At 44.6% G+C, this 19,459-nt stretch overlaps 1 protein-coding gene across 1 annotated transcript in view; it reads left to right on the top strand.

Moving 5' to 3' along the window:
* The window catches only part of LOC147880186 (uncharacterized), a 40,867-nt gene that overhangs the window by 15,082 nt on the left and 6,326 nt on the right, over window positions 1-19,459 (top strand). The window contains exons 9-11 of the mRNA XM_087371285.1: window positions 15,410-15,511; window positions 15,648-15,697; window positions 16,077-16,149. Of these exons, the coding sequence (XP_087227411.1) occupies window positions 15,410-15,511; window positions 15,648-15,697; window positions 16,077-16,149 (225 nt within the window). The remainder of the gene's footprint in view (window positions 1-15,409; window positions 15,512-15,647; window positions 15,698-16,076; window positions 16,150-19,459) is intronic.

Below are 19,459 nucleotides of genomic sequence, written 5' to 3'. Positions count from 1 at the left end.
AGTAGTGACAAATAGGTCAAGCCTCACCAACCCTGTTCGGATTGTTTGTTGATCAATTGGAAGAATGGTTGAGAGCCCACAGTGGAGGGAGATCCTGATTGCGGCCTATGTCCTACTCCTACTCATCTAACAGATGACGTGGTTCTCTTTGCGAAGGATAAAAAAGACATGCAGGCACACCAAGATGCATTGGGAAAATTCTGTAAACTCAGGAATGCAAGTACACCTTTCCAATGGTACACGAAACAAGCAGAGGTCCTTCATGTTTGAAGGAAAACCCTTGGAAGCAACCACCTCATACAAATATTTGGGACTTGAGTTGGGATATCTATAGGTGGAATGAGTGCGTGGAAAGAAGGGTCACGGGAGGGTTGAAGGCATTGTACATCTTTCAAAACAAATGCAGTAAGTGGGAAATGAGAAAGTTTGTGTACACCATGCACATACAAACGGTAGTGCTCTGCAGTTGCCCAACCTAGGCACCCAGACTATCCAGGGCATATCAAAGAAAGGATAGAGACCATCCACAAACGTTTTCTCATCAGTGACTTGGGGGTTAACTTCATACCCCATCCTGCTTGCAGAGATAGGGATGTTACCTCTTGAGGGGGAGGCATTATGCCAATCATAGCCTACCTCAACAAGCTCAGAAAGATGGATGCAAGTAGGATCCCATGCAAGTCAATGGAGGCCACAAGAACCACACGGTGGCACAAAAAAGGGGCTAAATCGATGGGACAGTGTGAAATACCGGCTGCCGATATCCCAACGGATGGAGAAGAAATCAAAATTTGGTCGTGCAGAAAATGCTATGGGAAGACCCAAGGCCGAAAAGGGTCTTCTTCAAATGAGAAATCAATCAAAGGGACAGATCTGAAATGCAGGATTATCTTGCGAAGGACATATCATGGTACAAACAACATTTAATCTGTGAAGTAAGGACCAGCTCTCATGAACTGGAGATGGAGAAGGGTAGGTGGAAGAGACCCAGAACCCCCTGGAATGCAAGACTGTAAAATTTATCCCACAAGAGAGATGAAAAATGAAGAGCATACACTCCTTCATTGTCGAGCATGTGCACACATCAGGGAAAAACACAGCAGCAATACCACAGGCTGAAAAACCTCTTAGGGATGTTGGCCCAAGAGCCAGGCGCCTACATAAAGGAAATCCTAGGACACCACAACACGTCCTCGACAAGGTGCAGTAGTTAGCTAACTACGTCCTTGCAGCATAAGATAGCAAGTGATATATAAGGTTTTCTCAGATATTTGGATTTGCTGAACCACTTTCATTTTGATAGTGGTCACTAGTCCCATCTTGAAGGGTCTCCAGAGGACTTTAATATGAGTATATTATATCATAGTTTGAAGCTTCTTCATTTCTCTCTCTTGACCTACATTGTGTGAGTTTGCTGTCTAATTTCCTCCTCTCTTTCTCTTACATGGTATTAGAGTCATTTAAACTCATTGTGGCCTGCATTATCTAGGTAACTGTCATCATGGCCAGCTACCTACCAGTGGAGCAGACCGAAGACAGATGCAGATCTCAGACACGTTCCAAAGACATATATCTATATCTATCCATCTACATACATACCTACATATATTATAGAACGACGACCCCTTTGACCTGAAACCTCCTAGCATTGCTAGCCTTGTAGCAAAAGAAAGGGGGGCTCTTCTCATGGTTCCCTGCATCAATCCCATGCCACCCCCTGGGGTCCGACTCCATGACCCCAGGGGACTGTGATCCAGGTTTGGGTCTACGTAGTACTTAAAGTTAAGAAATGCTGCTCCATATGACCCAAAACCGCCTGTCCCTAGAGTGAACATGGCAAACCAAAGCATCCCTGTCTGAACCTCGTCGAAGAACTATGACCTGAATGTTGGAATGGTCACCTCCCCATCTGTAAACCCCCATATGAGGAGAGCATGGGGGAGGTGGCCCTAGGGATGTATAGAGTCCTATAGACTGCCACATGGTCAGAGAACGGGGCTGCCACATGGGCAGCACATGAGCTGTCATGTGGACAGTACAAGAGACCTGTGCAGGAGAGATGGCAGGGGCATGACGCCCTGGATCTGACCTGGCAAGACGGAACTGCAAAACAGGTGTACAGGCTGGAACAGACCCCGAATAGAGGCGCACAGGTGGCACTGACATCAGCAACGGAGCAGGGTACAAGGGTGTGCAAACCTGGGACAGGTGGCACAACTGTACGGAACAGGGTACAAGGCTGTATGGGGCTGGATGAGGGCTGTTGGAGCAGCAAAGGAGGCTGCCATGAGGCAGGGACCTGCCTTAACATAGGCTGGGCCCTTGCCTTGATTGGAGGGCCAAGGCCCTAGAAGAGTGGGCCCAAGAGGCCCCGGTTTGTGATCCCTAATAGGGTTGGACCAGCCACACACTGGTCGGCCAGATTTGGAACAGGCTGGTCGGTTTTTGCGAGCCCCCTTGGCGGCCTTTAAAAGGAGGCCATTGTGCCTCATTCACTCGTCCAACTATCCAGCAGGAAAGGAGTAGACAAGAGCAACCAGAAGACACTTCCTTGGGCCTCACATTGGGGGTGAAGGAGAGTGGGAGGTGTGCTGCAGACTCAGTTCCCTAGAGGCTGGACCTTGGCTGTCTTCTAGGGCAGCAAGGTGTTGTGATCATCTTGTGGAGCAGCACTTCAGCCAACAGATAGGAGCAGCACTAGACCTACCTTGGGCCTATATCCAGGAGGTGAAGGAGGTACAGAGAAGCTGCAGACTAAGTTGAGAAGGGCTGCCCACCTAGGCTGAGGTTCCGGACAGCAAGGTGGAGAGGATCACTCTAGATAGAGAGTCTATATTTGCTCGAGGTGGAGCACACTGGCTCAGAGATCTAGCTGTGCTTGACATCTAGTAGGAGAATCTTTTTGGTATTGTATCCTGTCCTACTTTGTGGACAGACGGAAATATAAAGTGTTGCTTCTATATTTGTGTCTGAGCATTGTCTATTTACTGGCTTGCACATCTATGCACTTAAGTTAAGAAGTCTATGATTCCACACCCCACACGCACACTATGTGAGCTCCTGGACAATACTATCAATCTTCCGCTGTGCATACCCTCCGTTGGGTAATTTCTAACATGGTATCAGAGCCCAAGTAGGAGGCTCACAGGTGTGGGAGCCTGAAGGTAGGGACCTTCCTGAAGGACGACCCTGATTTAGAAGCTCTTGGGAATGGACTTCCATGACTGGAGGACAATGCCCTTACGAGAAGGAGGGTAACTCAGGTTCAGTCAGGTGCGTTTAAAGTTCGTGGTCCAAGTTATCTAGAGATGTTCTTTTGTTGCAGACCTTGCCAAAGGAAGGACGGGTTGAAACAGACCCTCAGAGCATGGTGCCTGGAAGACTCCAAGTTGTTCACTCATTATGAGGGGGACAACTGGAAGATCGTGACGGCTGGATTGCTCGAGTTCGAAAGTAGGAAGGTAACTAAAGATGGTGGTGCCAGGAGGTGCTGCCAAAGATGGACTTGTGTACCAAGATGATGTGCGGAAGCAGAACCAGACCTGGTGGAGCAGGAGCCACTGGATGAAAAGCCAGGAAAAGATTTCGACATCGAAGTGTTCCAGAGGACTACGACCAGGGAGTTACTCAAGCATCATCATCGACGTGTTGGCATTGGGCCTAAAAGGGAATTGTCAGATGCAATCAAATCCTATGGTAGATGGAAATCTTCAGGATGGGATGGTCTTACAATTTAGTTTTTTAAAGAATATTGGCCTCTTTTGAAGCATACTTTGCTGCATATGGTGATTTCTACTTGGCAAAATCAGAAAATGCCAGACACATGGAAGAGAGGTCTTGTTAAACTCCTTCCAAAAAAGCAAATCTGTGAATCTTTGGCTGATTGGAGACCTATCACGCTTATGCCAGTTATTTACAAATTTACTACCAAAATGATTGTTGATCGGATAAAAGGCTATTTGCATGATGGGTTGCATCCTGCGCAATATGGTTTTGTTCCTCATAGGCATATCACAGATAACATTGCTAATGCCTATGTTGGAATAGAATATGCTAAATATATGCAGCAGGATGTTTTGCTATTGCAAGTTGATATTGTCAAAGCTTTTGATACTATTCAGTGGGACTTTATTTCACAAACAATGCAGGCCTTGGGATTTGGCACAAAAATGCAGCAAGTTATCAATTGGCTATATCAAGATAGTTAAGCTACCTGCATACTTTCAGGGGATATTTCTACAACCTAGACTCTTGGTTGTTCTGTTCGGTAAGGTTGTCCCCTCAGTGCTTTACTATTTGCCATAGCCACTCATCCAATGCTTCAATATATGGACCACCTTTTGGACACTGGCATGTTGCATGGATTGGAAATTCCTGGCAGCCGTAGCTTGATCGTTCAAGCATATTCTGATGATTCTTTCTTTACCCCGAAAAATACTCAGAGCGATCTCTCCTTGATTATGTAGGCTCTTTCCACATATGGCTTAGCTGCTGGTTTTCATGTGAATTTTCAGAAATCCAAGCTATTGCCGTTGCATGCTAAAGACTAGCTTAGTCTTTTGTGGCCTGGGGAAATTGTTCCACCTTCTCAATTGATTCGACGTCTGGGCTATCCTCTAGGTTGGGGGCTCACTCATTCTCAATAGACTGATTGGGTGCTCACAAAGCTGAGGAAAAAACTTGAATATTGTAAGCTTGCAACTTGGCCCTTACATGTTCGTTTGCGAATAACGCAATCCATTTTGATAGCATACATTCAATTCTATCTGCCCCTCATTATGTTTACTAAGGCAGATCTGGTTTCCTTTATGTCTGCTATCATGGAGATTTTCTAGCGTTCAAAGAAATGGCAAGAAAAGTCTCAGATTACTCTCTATGCATCGTCTCTGTTCTCCAAAGATGCACGGGGGTTTGAACCTCCTCAATATTCAAGTGCATATACTTGCTCACAGGGGGAAAATGATGTTGATGTTTATGCAAGGGGATCAGCCTTGGGCTTTCATGATCACTCTCTTTTGTTGCATATTGATACTTCTGCTTTTGGGCATTGGCAGCCTACACAGTGGGATTTCTATTTGGCTCTATTCAAGGAAAGATCAGAGGCTGCCCTTTTGTCTCTTGTTTGCTTCTTGATTGGAAACATATTTTATCCCACTTGGAATGGAATGGCAGGGATTCTTTGTTGGGAAATTCCTTGAGGGCTGAGAATATTTATTGGTCCAAAGTATTCCACCCTCCTTTGGCTATACAAGAACCTAGGCGTTCTTATTTTATATCTTTCAAAGGTATTGCTTTTGTGGCGGATATACTTCAGGATGATGGCACTCTTTTATCTTTTTCTGCGGCTGCTAGCAAGTATGGTTTGGAAGCTCATTATCGTCCTTTATGGCACAAAATTTCAGAAATGCTTGAACCTTTCTTGTCGGTACCTCGTTTGAAACTTTAGGATAGGCTTGAGGATTGGACTCTCCATTCTTCCTCTTCTTCAGCCCATCCTTTGAAGTTGTCACATATCACAGTGCCTTCTCTGTATAAAGTGTTGTTACCTCTGTCTTGGGTTTCTGATCGAGCCAATTCTGTTTGGCATATGGATCGCCCATCATAGTGGTGGAGAAAGCGGCTGCGTCTCCTTTGGCATTATAAAGTCCCTCTTCGGCAATAGCTTTTCCTCTGGCAAGTCCTGCTTGGAATTTTTCCATGTGGGCAGTTACTCGCGCATCGACATATTGCCCCTTCTCTTTGCCACCGATGTCTACATTCTGCTGAATCTGTGCCTCACATCTTCTGGCATTGTCCACATACTTCTGATTTCCTCACTCTCATTCGTCAGGGGCTTCGAGCAAGATTTCCTACTGCTACTTTTGGCAGGTTCTTCTGGTTATTTGGTTTTCATCCCGCTAGACAAGGTTTTGATTTATTTTTTGTTTGGGTGCGGTACTGGGCACTTTGGACTCTGTGGATCGACAGAAATCATAGAGTCTTTGGTGATCCTACTTTTCCATCTTTTGTTTTTTTCAAACGATCTCCGCGGCAATCGTTTTATGATTGTTTTCAGACTCATTTGATTGATCATGATGTATATATGGCTTATACTGAGATTTTTGGTTGAGTAGTAGTTACTCCGCTTTTGGAGTATCTATGAATGTAATTATTTCACAGCAATAAAATATTTATTCTCACAAAAAGTCGGTGAGAGGGGGTGTTGGAATGGTCACCTCCCCATCTGTAAGCCCCCATATGAGGAGAGCATGGGGGAGGTGGACCTAGGAATGTATAGACTGCCACATGGGCAGAGAATGGGGCTGCCACATGGGCAGCACATGAGCTGTCATGTGGACAGCACAAGAGACCTTGTGCAGGAGGAGATGGCGGGGGCATGACGCCCTAGATCTGACTTGGCAAGACGGAATTGCAAAACAGGTGTACGGGCTGGAACAGGCCCCGAATAGATGCGTACAGGTGGCGCTGACACCAGCAAGCGTACGAAGCAGGGTACAAGGCTGTGCAGACCTAGGACAGGTGGTGCAACTGTACAGAACAGGGTACATGGCTGTATAGGGCTGTATGAGGGCTGTTGGAGCAGCAAAGGAGGCTGCCATGAGGCAGGGACCTGCCTTTATATAGGCTGGGCCCTTGCCTTGATTGGAGGGCCAAGGCCCTAGAAGAGTGGGCCTAAGAGCCCTGGTTTGTGAGCCCTACATAGGGCTGGACCAGCCACAGACTGGTCGGCCAGATTGGTTGGGGCAGGCTGGTCAGTTTTTGCCAGCCTTGGGGACCTATAAAAGGAGGCCATTGTGCCTCATTCACTAGGAATAGACAGGAGCAGCGAGAAGACACTTCCTTGGTCCTCACACTAGGGGTGAAGGAGAGTGGAAGGTGTGCTGCAGACTGAGTTCCCTAGAGGCTAGACCTTGGCTGTCTTCTGGGGCAGCAAGGTGTTGTGATCATCTTGTGGAGCAGCACTTCAGCCAACAGATAGGAGCAGCACTAGACCTACCTTGGGCCTATATCCAGGAGGTGAAGGAGGTACAGAGAAGCTGCAAACTAAGTTGAGAAGGGCTGCCCACCTAGGCTGAGGTTCCGGACAGCAAGGTGGAGAGGATCACTCTATACAGAGAGTCTACATTTGCTCGAGGTGAAGCACATAGGCTCAGAGATCTAGAAGTTCTTGACATCTAGTAGGAGAACCTTTTTGATATTGTATCCTGTCCTAATTTGTGGACGGACGGAAATATAAAGTGTTGCTTCTATATTTGTCTTTGAGCATTGTCTATTTACTGGCTTGCACATCTATGCACATAAGTTTAAGAAGTTTGTGATTCCACACCCCACACCACAGTGTGTGAGCTCTCGGGCAATACTATCAATCTTCCGTTGTGTGTACCCTCTGTTGGGTCATTTCTAACACTGAAGTTGGATACCTGATCTCGTAAAGGCCCCAAGCCAAGTAGAGCAATGGTAAGGCCCGACATCTTTGAAAACCCAATCCAAGAGTCTTCCTATGAGGTGACTTACCAACTAAAAGTTACAATCATGTAGAAGGTTTTTGAATTCCAAGAATCCACAGAGGAAGGTCCTCTCTCTCAACTGGACAATGGTATGTATCCAAAAGTACATCAAGTATGTTGCCATGATCATCAAGTATGTTGTCATTCCATATGACAAGATGCCTGCCAATTTCTTCCAGAGAAGAGGGAGGTATTCTTCAAAGAGTAATCCTAAAGCTGCCCGGATCAACAATATTGAGGCCTACTTGTGTTCAGAGAATCTAGGTCTACCAAGCTAGTCTCTTTCTGATATCTGCCAAACCATCAAGCCCAATCTACAAGAAATTCATTATCAGCCTTTTGAGCTGAGTGATGAAGTCCTTAGAGTGGCAGCTACAAGAACCAATAAACCAAGTTGTTGCTAGCAACATAACTACCACTCTAGAGTCTAGCTGAACTCCACAAGAGGAGTTTTCTCCCGATACTCTCCACACAGTAGCAAAGTGCTATTTGGGAGAGATGCCCTTGCCGACTTGGCAGCCAAAATATCTGACAGAGGCACCCATTTGAATCCAAGTTCTGAAATCAGCCCCCCAATATGGGGTGTCCTTGTTGCTAGTATGCCTATCTGAGGTGATACTTGATGGCAAGTCATGACTCCCACATTTTGTTGAAAAAGAGTTCAGGAGCCTCTAGAACATTAATAGTCTTCTTGCAAATAATAATTAGTTCATCTTGCTGGATCTACCCACAATAACCCGATCTTGTCGTTCCACTTCACGGATCTTAGTAATCCCATGATAAAGTCCACAAACTTGCCAATTTGGAAAGTCGTTCCAGGCCAAAATTAGTTGCTTTGATGAGCTGCAATGATCCATAATGGTTTACTCCCACGTTGACCCTCTTGGTTTATGCTTTTTCTTGAATAAGAACCCACCTTGAAGCAATTACTCTTGGTACGTTCTACATCCACGATGGTACAGTGCTCCAAAGTCTCCAACCTGAGCATATAGCACCCTCATTTGATGGAATCCTCTTTTCCCTCCAGTAGTTGTCCTTCTTGACAAGCTTTTTGATATGCTTTGCAACAAACAACATTCGACGTTGACTACCATTCTTCGCTTTCTAAATGTCACATCCTTCAAGGGATCCTATGCATGGCATTTCTATGATACTACCAAAGTCTTCAAAGTAAAATATCATGGGGAAAATATGACACAATACCTCATCTTTGTATTTTCGCAAAACTATGGGAATAATGCATTGATATGCTACATAGAACTCATGCCCATTGCATATCCAGCCAAGTTTATATGGATGTGGATGAGGAATCCTTTCTAGATTTAGATCATGGACCACCTTTTGACTTGCCAAGTTATCGGTGCTACTTCCATAATAATGAGGCATATTCTCCTATCACCCTGCATTGTATCTGGAAGATCATCTTCCTTTGTGCATTCTTGCATTGAGTGTATCCCAGTGTATTGATGGCCATCAAGAAACTCTTCTTTTCTTCTGCAATTTCAGCCCTGGGATACTCACTGCCTTTATTTTCAGCCTCTTGCAAGTTCCCTTTGCTTTGCCAGTGTCTTCCCTTTCTTCCAGTTCGTGCATTTACTCAAAAGACTTGTAGCCTTGCACACCACATTTGTAGCATATGATGTTATTATGCCAATTCTTTGGCCTCTTTCAAACCTCCCACGAGATGCATACCTTACCCTAGACCTTTGAATATCTCAACCTCTTTGAAAGGACTGATTGGTGTCCTGCATTTCTCTGTCATAACCAGAATGCTGGTTTCTACCCCAACTATTTGGCTGGTTTCTTCATGCTGGTTATTCTGGACTTTTGGGCCTGCTTCATGCTGAAGACTTTCCTCTACTCTCAATGCTATCTGATAAGATTTCTCAAGATTCGTGATCTCAAAAAAAAACATCTCCCTTTATGGACTTTTCTCATCCAATAATAAACTTCATGGCCTGCATATTCTCAGTAGCTTCCTGCACATCTAATTTCAAAGAATATTTCCATGTTATCCCTCACACTTTGGTCTCATCGTCACCTTCAGTTTGGATAAAACTTGCAAAGTTACATACCATGATAAAAAGGAAGAAGCTTTTTCTTCAACACATCCACAAATTCTCTTCATTGCAATATGAGGACTCAAGAGAGTATCTCTTCTCTTGTTGTGTGTTTCCACCACATGGCAGCATACCCTTTCATTTTCAGTGTTGCAAAGTGAATATCTATCCAAACCATCTAATTTTTGGGCTTCAAAGTATTTCTTCAACTTGAGTAACCAATCTAGCAATAGATCAACATTGAATGAGTCATCATATTTTGCAATCTCCACTTTTGCCTTCACCTTGAGACTTTTTCTTGGGATTTTGAGAGACAATGCTGAACTAGCATCTGCATGCACGTCTACCTTAGCAAGAGCTTTTTTCCCCTCCATTTCTATAGTCTCTTTTTGTTGTTCTAGCTGTTCATCAAGCTTCACGTGTGATGTCTCACCTCCCAAGTTTTGAAGGCCTGGCTCTCTCTTACCACATCAGATATTTTATGAGAGAGAGGATTCCTCTTGGGCTATCTGATTATGGCACTAAGGTGTACAGTTTCTCTGACTTCAGGCTGTCCTTTCTTCTCAATGCAAACTTGCAAGGGGCCCGCTTCTGTTGCAAGCAAGACTTTGTGGATGGTGCTCTTCGGTCTCATCCTGAAGTCTGGACTTACTCAAGCTTAATGGCATAAAGCACATGAACTAATGTGGGTCAAGGTTCTGGCATCTGAGAACTATGGGTGCATAGGCCTTTCGTGGCCTTATAAATGACTTTTAGATTATCAACTTACTAATTGAAAGTTCTCAGCTCATGAGCAAAGCAAGGAGCTGCCGATGGCCTTGAGTGCCATAGAGCAGGAGACTCCAATGAGAACCCTTAGGCTGACAGATGAAGTGTGAAAATGAATTTGATGGACTAGCGGGCTATCACGTGCCAAAAATCCGAGAAGCTACTCGACTGTTGGAAATTTTCACCGATTGCACTCACTTCTCTTGAGAATATGAGCCAAAAGTGCCTAGAATGATGGTCTAGGGCTTGCTTGAACTAGTGTGCTTGAGATGATTGCTAGATGAAGATGACTAGGTTGTCTAACTGCTATAGGTGTTAGAAATGACCCAACAGAGGGTACGCACAGCGGAAGACTGACAGAATTGCCCAGGAGCTCACACAGTGTGATGTGGGGTGTGGAATTACAAACTTCTTAACTTATGTGCATAGATGTGCAAGCCAGTAAATAGACAATGCTCAGTGACAAATATAGAAGCAACACTTCTCTATTTCCGTCTGTCCACAAAGTAGGACAGGATACAATACCAAAAGGTTCTTCAACTACAAGCCTGGCACTTCTAGATCTCTGAGCCCACGTGCTCCACCTCGAGCATACGTAGACTCTCTGTCTAGAATCTAGATCCCTTCCACCTTGCTGTCCGGAAGCCAGCCTAGGTGGGCAGCACCTTGAGCTCAGTCTGCAGCCCTATGTCAGCCTCCTTCTCCTCCTGCGTGTAGGTCCCAGGGTGGGCTAGGTGCTGCTGCTGTCTGCTCCCCAACTGCTGCTGCAAGTGATGATGGAATGAGGTCTAGAGGCCCTCCTTTAATAGGGCACAAGGCCTGCCCCAAAAAACCGACCAGCAGCCTGAATCTGGCCGACCCAATCAGGCCGACCAGGCTGCTATAAAACTGCCCTAAAAGGGCTAACTTAACCAGGGCCCCTGGCCCACAAAACTAGGGCTTTGGTCCTCACTTCAGGGGCTGATGCCCTCTTATATATGCAGGGTCCAGCCCCCTTTTGCCCTGCCATTTCTAGGCGTGGTAGGCTGGCTGGAACCAGCCCTACCAGCCCTATGACTGGCTGATCAGGTTGCTGGTCACCCCCGCCCTGTTGCGTCTCTGCCAGGCCTTTTTCCAACGCCGTACAGATCTGATAAGCCTCCGTACAGTCCCGTACAGTGGGGCCGTACCCTTCTGATGTCAGTGCGCCCTTCACAGGGCCCTGTTGCAGGCTGTATGCCTGTCCTTTGCTTTGACAGCTGCCCACATGGCAGCTCATGTGCTGCCCATGTGACAGCCCCAATCTCTCTAGGTCTACCTCCCCCATGCCCTCCTCATATGGGGGCCTACAGATGGGGAGGTAACCATTCCAACAATAGGTCCTAACTTGGGATAATCACTTGAGGAGATGATGGTAAGCCTTTTAAAGCCTTCAAAGGCTACAATAAGAATGAGACTGGAGGAGTCCTAGGAATGCAGCAGGCTCTACTATCTCGTCACATTTGTGTAGTTTGTAATGCTCAAATCGATTGAAGTGGCTGTGTATCCCATTAACTGTTGAAGATGATTAGCCTCTCACCATGTGTTGAGTTTGAGCCTTTGAAAAGACTTAAAATCTTACACAAGGTCTTAAAATCTTATTGGGTACTTGAAAACTTGAACCAAGCCAGGAACTGAAATAAGGAACCTTGAATGATTGTTGAGAGCACCAGAAGGTCTCATGTGACACTTTCTTCTACTCTTCCTCTCACACAAACGATACTTTGAAATAATTGCATGAGAAGGGAGAGCATTTCTCCTTCAGTAAGAACTTTCTCTCACTCTTCCTCTCACAAAGAATGTTTCTTTCTCTTATCTCTCTTAGAGTGTCCTCACACTCTCAAGAAACCTCACAACACTCAAAACAGCATATCTCAAGCTCCAAAGCTTGAAATGAGGAGATTTTTTGAACCAGAATGCAGGCAAGGAGGCCTCTACAAGTACGACTAGCAATCCACGAGAGTGAACAGAAAATACCTCAGCAGAAGCAACCTAAAGCTGTAATGCCATGACAAAGTTGAGAGGGGGAGGAGAGAGTGGAGATGGAGGAAAGGGAATAAGCTAGAGTTTCTAACTTTTTTTCCTTTTTAATACTATATAGGTTAGTGCACTATTTACAAATACCCATGATGTTGAAATTGCTCTGAATAGCGTCAATTCCTTTCTAGAAACCAAAGGCACAAATTTTGGCGTAATAGCCAATCAGTTGACCTGAGTAGGAGGGTCGGCCTTCCTTAGTCCTTGCCAGACCCAAGTACGAGAGTTGACCTTCCTTAGTCTTGGCCAGACCCAACTAACCAACCAGCAACACCCTATTGGGGGACATAAACAAGGGGAGACCGTGCACTATATCCATGCACCAATGTCCAATGGGAGAATGTAGTTGAAGTAGTGTGTACATGAGCCTTCTTGTCATTTGCCAATTCTACCCAAAATGGCTGTCCTTGAATCTCTTCTTATAGCAGCGTACACATCGCATCCATGGACTCACCTAATTTCAAATACGTAGAAGAGAGAGAGGAGAAAGAAAGAAAGAAAGAAAGAAAGTTTATTAAAGTCTTCAGAAGACCAATGGGTCTATGAGACTGTGAAAAACGTGATACAATGAGCTGCGGTAGTGGAGCTACTTAATGAGCATCCACACCAATGCAAAATGAACAAAATGCAAAATGGAAGTACTAAGTACAACATAGTACGACAAAGTCATGTCGATAGTCGACTATATAACAATCTCAGCATCATCATCATGAACATCATCATAATGATCATCATCAACAGCAGCAGCAGCAGTAGGACATCAGGATGGATGAGGCAATGGAGGCATGAGGTCAGCAATAGAGCACTATTGGTCCCTCAAGGGTGCAGTCCTGGCACGTCTCCTGGTCGTAGCTTTGCATCTAACCAGGGCCACTGTGACCCCCGTTGGTCGGGCTCCGGTCCTAAATAAGGAGGGGATGTCCCCAAGTATGATCTGTGTGTCAACCCTCTGTCTGAGCTGTTGGGTCAGAGACACGGTCATGTCGAGGTCTCGTCTCATGGGGGTCTATGTGATCTAGCTGAAAGAACTCCGTGATAGAGCTCTGAGAGGTATCAGTCGAGAAAGGAGTTGGCTCCTGTCTCCGTGCTCGGAGAATACTCTCGCTGTGTCTAAGCACCTCATGAATGAAACCAACCAAACACTGCTGGTTTGGGTAGGAGAGAAAACGGGCCAAAACCCCATAACTATCTCTGAAGAGGCAGTAGAAATGCCCTCTTATCTCATAGTAAAGAGGACACCTGAAGATGAAATGCTCCTCTGTCTCAACCTCCTGCATGTCACACAGTGTGCATATGTGCTTCTCCCTGGGTAACGGCTCTGCTCTACCGCTCTCGATACGAAGTCTGTGCGAAGAGACCCGGAACTTCCCAAGAGAGATCCTCAGCAAGTGGGGTAGGTGAATCTGCGTGTATCCTGGTGGATCAATGAAACCCTCCGCTATCATATGTAAGAAGTGATCTCTGTGGAAGCCCAGCTTCACTAGAAGATCTCTCAGGCCCGACCAAGTCCGGAATGTGTATAGCTGTAGTAGATCCGGATAACCTGGTTGACCTTGTGTGATAGAAGGGGAAAGAACGGAGCACCCATGCTGTACTGGAATGGAGGTAGTCTGTCCATGTGGAGCCCTAGCCCCTCAAACCATCTCTCTGTGCGTGCATACCAGCACCTCTGGTCTCCCCTTGCTGCAAGTGCCATAGAAGAAGACAGTGCTAGCCATGGTATCCTGCTACGCTTAGATATGATCCCCATACTCCCAGACTCGGTACAGATACGTGATGACCTGAAATGCAGCATCTAGCCTTAATGGGAGTGACCCAAACTCTGCCCAAATGATCTAGTGGGTGAGGAACGGATGGCTTACCACGGATCATCCGTGATAATACGAGAACCTGTAGCTGCTCCACACCCACTCTGTATCCGACAAGTCTGGCCCCCAGCATGGACTGCCATACATCCCTGCTGAGCAGACCAAGGAGTCAAAACGAAACTCTTTGGTCCATGGATCTTGAAAGTGAGAGCGGAAGCACTACCTCTCTAGTCTAGCCAATGAAGCATATCCTCTACTGAGACATGCATGCATCGCGGGTCTCATAGTGAAGATGGGTCCGGAAAAGACGACCCCAAGATAAGTGTATGATGAAACCACCTCAAGAGGGGACCCATCAAATGCAAACTACTCCTGGCGCATGACGGCTCGAGATGTATTGAAGATCATAACCTTGGTTTTACCCAAGTTGACCTTCAAATCATGAGACTCACAAAAGGATTGTAGTGCGTCAAGGTGTCTCTGGAGCCCCTCTGCTGAGGAAGACCAGAGAGCCACGTCATGTGCGTAAAGCAATATCTGGATCAGCGCGCCCGCGAGAGAGCAACCTACCCTCCCTTGTGTCTACATCATTGTCTCGAGCTCGTCAATGTAAAGGCCATTCAAGGTAGGTGATAATGGACACCCTTGTTTGACCCCGATAGTGCTCATGATCTCGTCTATCCATCTAGATCGTGTCCGGACTCTGCCTGAAACTCGCTCATAAAGTGCCATGACAACCCAAATGATCTCCTGGTCATAACTTAAATCCTATAGGTGTCGTATGAGGCGGGCTCTTGGAACCGTGTCAAATGCCTTGCGAAAATCCACAAAGCAACAATAAACCCTCTGCTTCCGTGCCCTGGCCTCCTCGATGATACATTTAAGCGCGAGAATGTGGTCCATGGTCCCATGATCCCGCCTGAAACCGGCCTGTCGTGCGGCTCTAAGTCCTCGACACTCCGCAAATCTGCTGACCTTAGAATCAAGTACTGATGCATAAATCTTGGACATGACATGTCCAATCATAATGGTCCTGTAGTTCTCCGGGCTTTGTATTTGAAACTTCTCATTTGTTTTATTTGGGCTTCGGGATTTTAGATTTTCATTTCTCCTCCCTTGTGGTTATTATTCTAGAAATAATATATCATTTTCTATTCAAATGACATAGGTGGCTTAGATGAATTCTTACTGACTTTTCAGGTGACTGCAGCTTATAGCAAAGCAAAGTCTAGACAAGCAGCTGCATGAGAAGGAAGAGCAAAAACAAAAAGAACTTGAAGAAAAATTTCAGGAACATGAGAAAATGGATAAGGTAATTTGGGTTGAAACGGAACTTCTTACAATGCATAGTAAACAAAAAGCCTAGAAATTTATTTTGATTATGGTTCTTTTGAAAAGATCCTAAAATTAAATAGCTGCATGCTCCCACGGCTACCTGTGTTGTGCAGCTCATAGCTGAGGTTAAAGAAGACTTTGATCGTGATGCCAAACTCAAAATGTATCAAGATTCAAACCTGAACATTCCTTCTTCAAACATTAGTAGCTCATATTGTTGCAATTGTAAAAAATTTGGCCTTACATTGATTTTGATCTCCATAGAATTGCATCTCAAATTTAATAAATTTGGGGAAGCTGAATACTGAACCTCAAAAAAGTGGGGGCATTGAAATAAAGAATTTGAAGAGGCATGGTGACTTTTTCTGAGCTGGACTGAGAAAAGTTAACAGAAGAACTTGAACAGGAAACAGCATAAACTTCCTTTGATTTAAAGGATATTTTCAAAGTACTTTGGAGAAAATAAATGCCATACATAAGCTCATTCTTCGCCTCGAATCAACAATGTTATTCTTCTTTTGGTCATATTTTGACTTCGGCAGAACCAAGAAAGCAGAACAACGGAGGTATATGATGGATTATCTCCAGCAGCAAGCCAGATTGCAAATGAAGAAGGTAACACTCTTGTAAATAATCACATTCATTATCATCGTGTTGTGTGTATATTGTTCTAGCATAGAGGACTTTTTCCTGTTGAAGATGTTGTTTGATGATTGTCAACTTGGTAACAATGTGAAATTAAGACCATTTACGCTTCAATAGCAAGTATGAAGTGAAGATTGGAAATTGAAGATCCTCATCACCCTACTGGGTTGTGCTGGGCTCATCAGAATAAGCCCGTCTTTTTTTTCATGAGAAGAAAAGTCTATTAGAAGCTTTGAAACTCAAGATTCAGCCTTCCATCGGTGCTGAAGAAAGCTGGCTGTCCTGCAGTCGACCTCTCAGGTCCTACCTCACTGCCTAGGTACCCTGGAAGCGGACACCTATAGGTAAGGGGGAAATACCTTAATCCATGAAAATATGAAAAATATCTGCAGACCATTTGCTCATACCTTTTGGCGGGCTTTCTAGAAGCCTCCATACCTGCTTCCAAGAACTCGCAGGGTTTAGATGATATCATGCCATACCATAATAGATGGTGGTGGTGATAGGTCGAGTCTGCTGCCCCCCATCACCAGACTGCATCCTGCAACCTAGATATACCACTTTGTGATACTAGAAATCGTCTCCCGCGCTGTGATACTGGAAACTGTCTTTCAAACTTTGTCCTTCGACTCAAAAGGAAACACTAAACTCCATCAAGAGTCCCAATGGTACTGGGTGTCTGAAGTGTCTAAGAATGTTTAACTTTTCTAAACATTTGCAAACCTTTGGTACCTATTCCAAACATTTGGAAATCCCAAAAAAATTGTCCGCATTTTATGCATGCATATGTAGTATACTTCTTCAAAATCATGCATCATGCTGAACCAAGTGCAGAAGACACTATGTGATATGGTGGCTCCACCCCTTGACATCGTCCAAATTAAGGTCATAATGTGCACTAAGGAATCATGTGCATCAAAAGTATTGGAAGCAACTCCTGTAGTTAAATAGGAAACTATTGACTTGAAGTCCCCAAATGAAACGTTCTAGTGTATCAAGGAATGATTCACACACCTTGCATCATTAAAAGGAGTTGAATTGGCAATTCCCTACAAGCACGAATAACTTTAAGCAGGAACCCTTATACATGGTTGAACAAAAGACTATCAAACCTAGAATCAAGGCAGCTAAAGGAATTCACCGAGCAGCGCATGTAAAATTCCTGTTGCGTGTGGATGCAATTGTCAAGCAGCCGAAGCCATCAAGCATAGTTGAGCAACTGAAGTATATGAAGGTGTACAGCATGAACTGCGCTCATGAAGAAGAGGCCTATAACTTTTGTCCCAAACTCAATGAACGTGCCAACCTACTTGAAGTGCGATGGACATACGGCTATAGTTGGTATTAGAGTGCAGCCCTAACACATGGAAATCATTTTTTTGAGTTATGCAAACATGGAGTTCCAAGTATGTGTTTTGTACATGGAAGATGCTCTTGCAAATTTCTTGGTCATACAGGGGAGGCCTTTTCTCTTTCTCTCTCTTTGTGCCAAGGCTGCCGTCTTGCTCCATTCCTATTCCTTTTTGTGGCATAGGATTTGGACTATTTTCTTCACTCTCAGGGGGTGGTCCTCATAGGGATGCACCTCCCAATTTGGTTTGCAAATGGCTAGGATCCACTGGATCAAATCCATCAAATTTCTGACAACGATTGAGGAGGATGCACATTGGCTGGGCATAGTGTGACAGTGGCCTGGCTAGTTATTTCGGAGCATGGAGTCAACTCCCCAACGAGACAAAGGCATGTGTGAGAGCCCTCTGACACTTGAGAGGGGCAGCATGAGTATGTTGGAGATAGATGCTGTCATCCCTGAGTCTTGACATTAATAGAAATTTCATTTTCTCTAGAAAGCTTCTAACAACATAACCACAGTAGTGGAACACTTCTCGGTCTTCACCAACACGTAGGAACACTCATAGACAATGTGTGACAGGCCTATGTATCCCATGGGTATCCACTTCTATTTTTATTTTATTTATTCATGCATCTTCTTATTGATCACATGTGTGAGTTTTTGTATGAGTTCTTGTTTCAAGACTTCACACATTAGCTAGTGCAAATTCAATGCGTTAGTACTCTCTAGCTTCAATGATCATTCTCCATGGCTTTCACCATTAATGTACAGTTTATTTGCTCTAGTGGTGCTGCTTTCGGGAGGCTAGCCATAGCTAACACTTTTTTTAGTGCTAACTAATCACTATAGGTGACAGAATGTTGAAAGCTAGTGCATAAGGTGGTTCCACATTAAAATAAATAATCAGCTATAGGGCTCATTTGATTTACCGATCAGCCTCCATTGATCGTAGGTAATTAGCATGCAGTACGAGAATGACATGATTCACACATCCCCAAGGTTTCCATATCCATAGGGTTTTGACATTTTGTTAGTTCCTAACACCTTCATATTGAGTCTTGGGGGTGAGCCTTGGTGTGTTGAGCAATGATGCTTGGGTAAGGAGGTCAAGATGAGATTGCTTCTGTGAGGCAATGTATGTCTTCTTCTTTTCTAGAAGTTTACTTTGATCACCACTAGATAGTGCACATCTAGACCTAGACCTAAATTTCACTTTGGGTTAAATCAAAGTTGTCCAGTATGAGTTATGACCTAATCTAGGTCAGCATCATTATTTAAATTATGATCAATGTACAAGTAAAAGCCAAAAAATGAAATTCTAGCTTTTTATTGTTTTTTTCATAGGTCTCTTTAGCTTTTCTTGCTTTCTCTTGCTTAGAATAGATGTTTTCTTGTTCTTGGCTCATTCTTGAATGTATGCTTGTGGAGATCTTGCACTTTCTTTCTCAAACTTCCGATCTTGCTGAAATATACCCCTCTTCACAAATTTTGAGTGCCTTTTGGGCATCTTCCTATCTCCCAAGTGTGTGGCACCTTGTCTTGTTCTTGGCTCATTCTTGAATGTATGCTTGTGGAGATCTTGCACTTTCTTGCTCAAGCTTTCTAGTTTGATCTTGCTGAAATATACCCCTCTTCACAAATTTTGAGTGCCTTTTGGGCATCTTCCTATCTCCCAAGTGTGTGGCACCTTGTTACATGCCAACACTATGCACTAAGTGTTCAGCTTCTAGTGAATCAGCCCTTATCTTGCAAATTAGCCTTCGTCTCCTGATTGTGATTGCTCCTTGAGCTCTTGTGCACGTATCTGAGGCCCTTCACTTGGTCTACCACATCATAAAGAGCATCCTAGCACCTATTCTACTCAGCCCTTACTATTTCAGCCACACTCTTGGGCTGAGTTTTGATATTTGGCATCACTAGTTCTAC

This window comes from Dipteris shenzhenensis, chromosome 32 (assembly GCF_047967505.1).
Source record: "Dipteris shenzhenensis isolate YYH24624 ecotype China chromosome 32, Dip_SZ_1.0, whole genome shotgun sequence".
Lineage (NCBI taxonomy): Eukaryota > Viridiplantae > Streptophyta > Polypodiopsida > Gleicheniales > Dipteridaceae > Dipteris > Dipteris shenzhenensis.
Note: the sequence above shows the minus strand (reverse complement) of the source record. Positions and strands in the feature narration are given on the sequence as shown.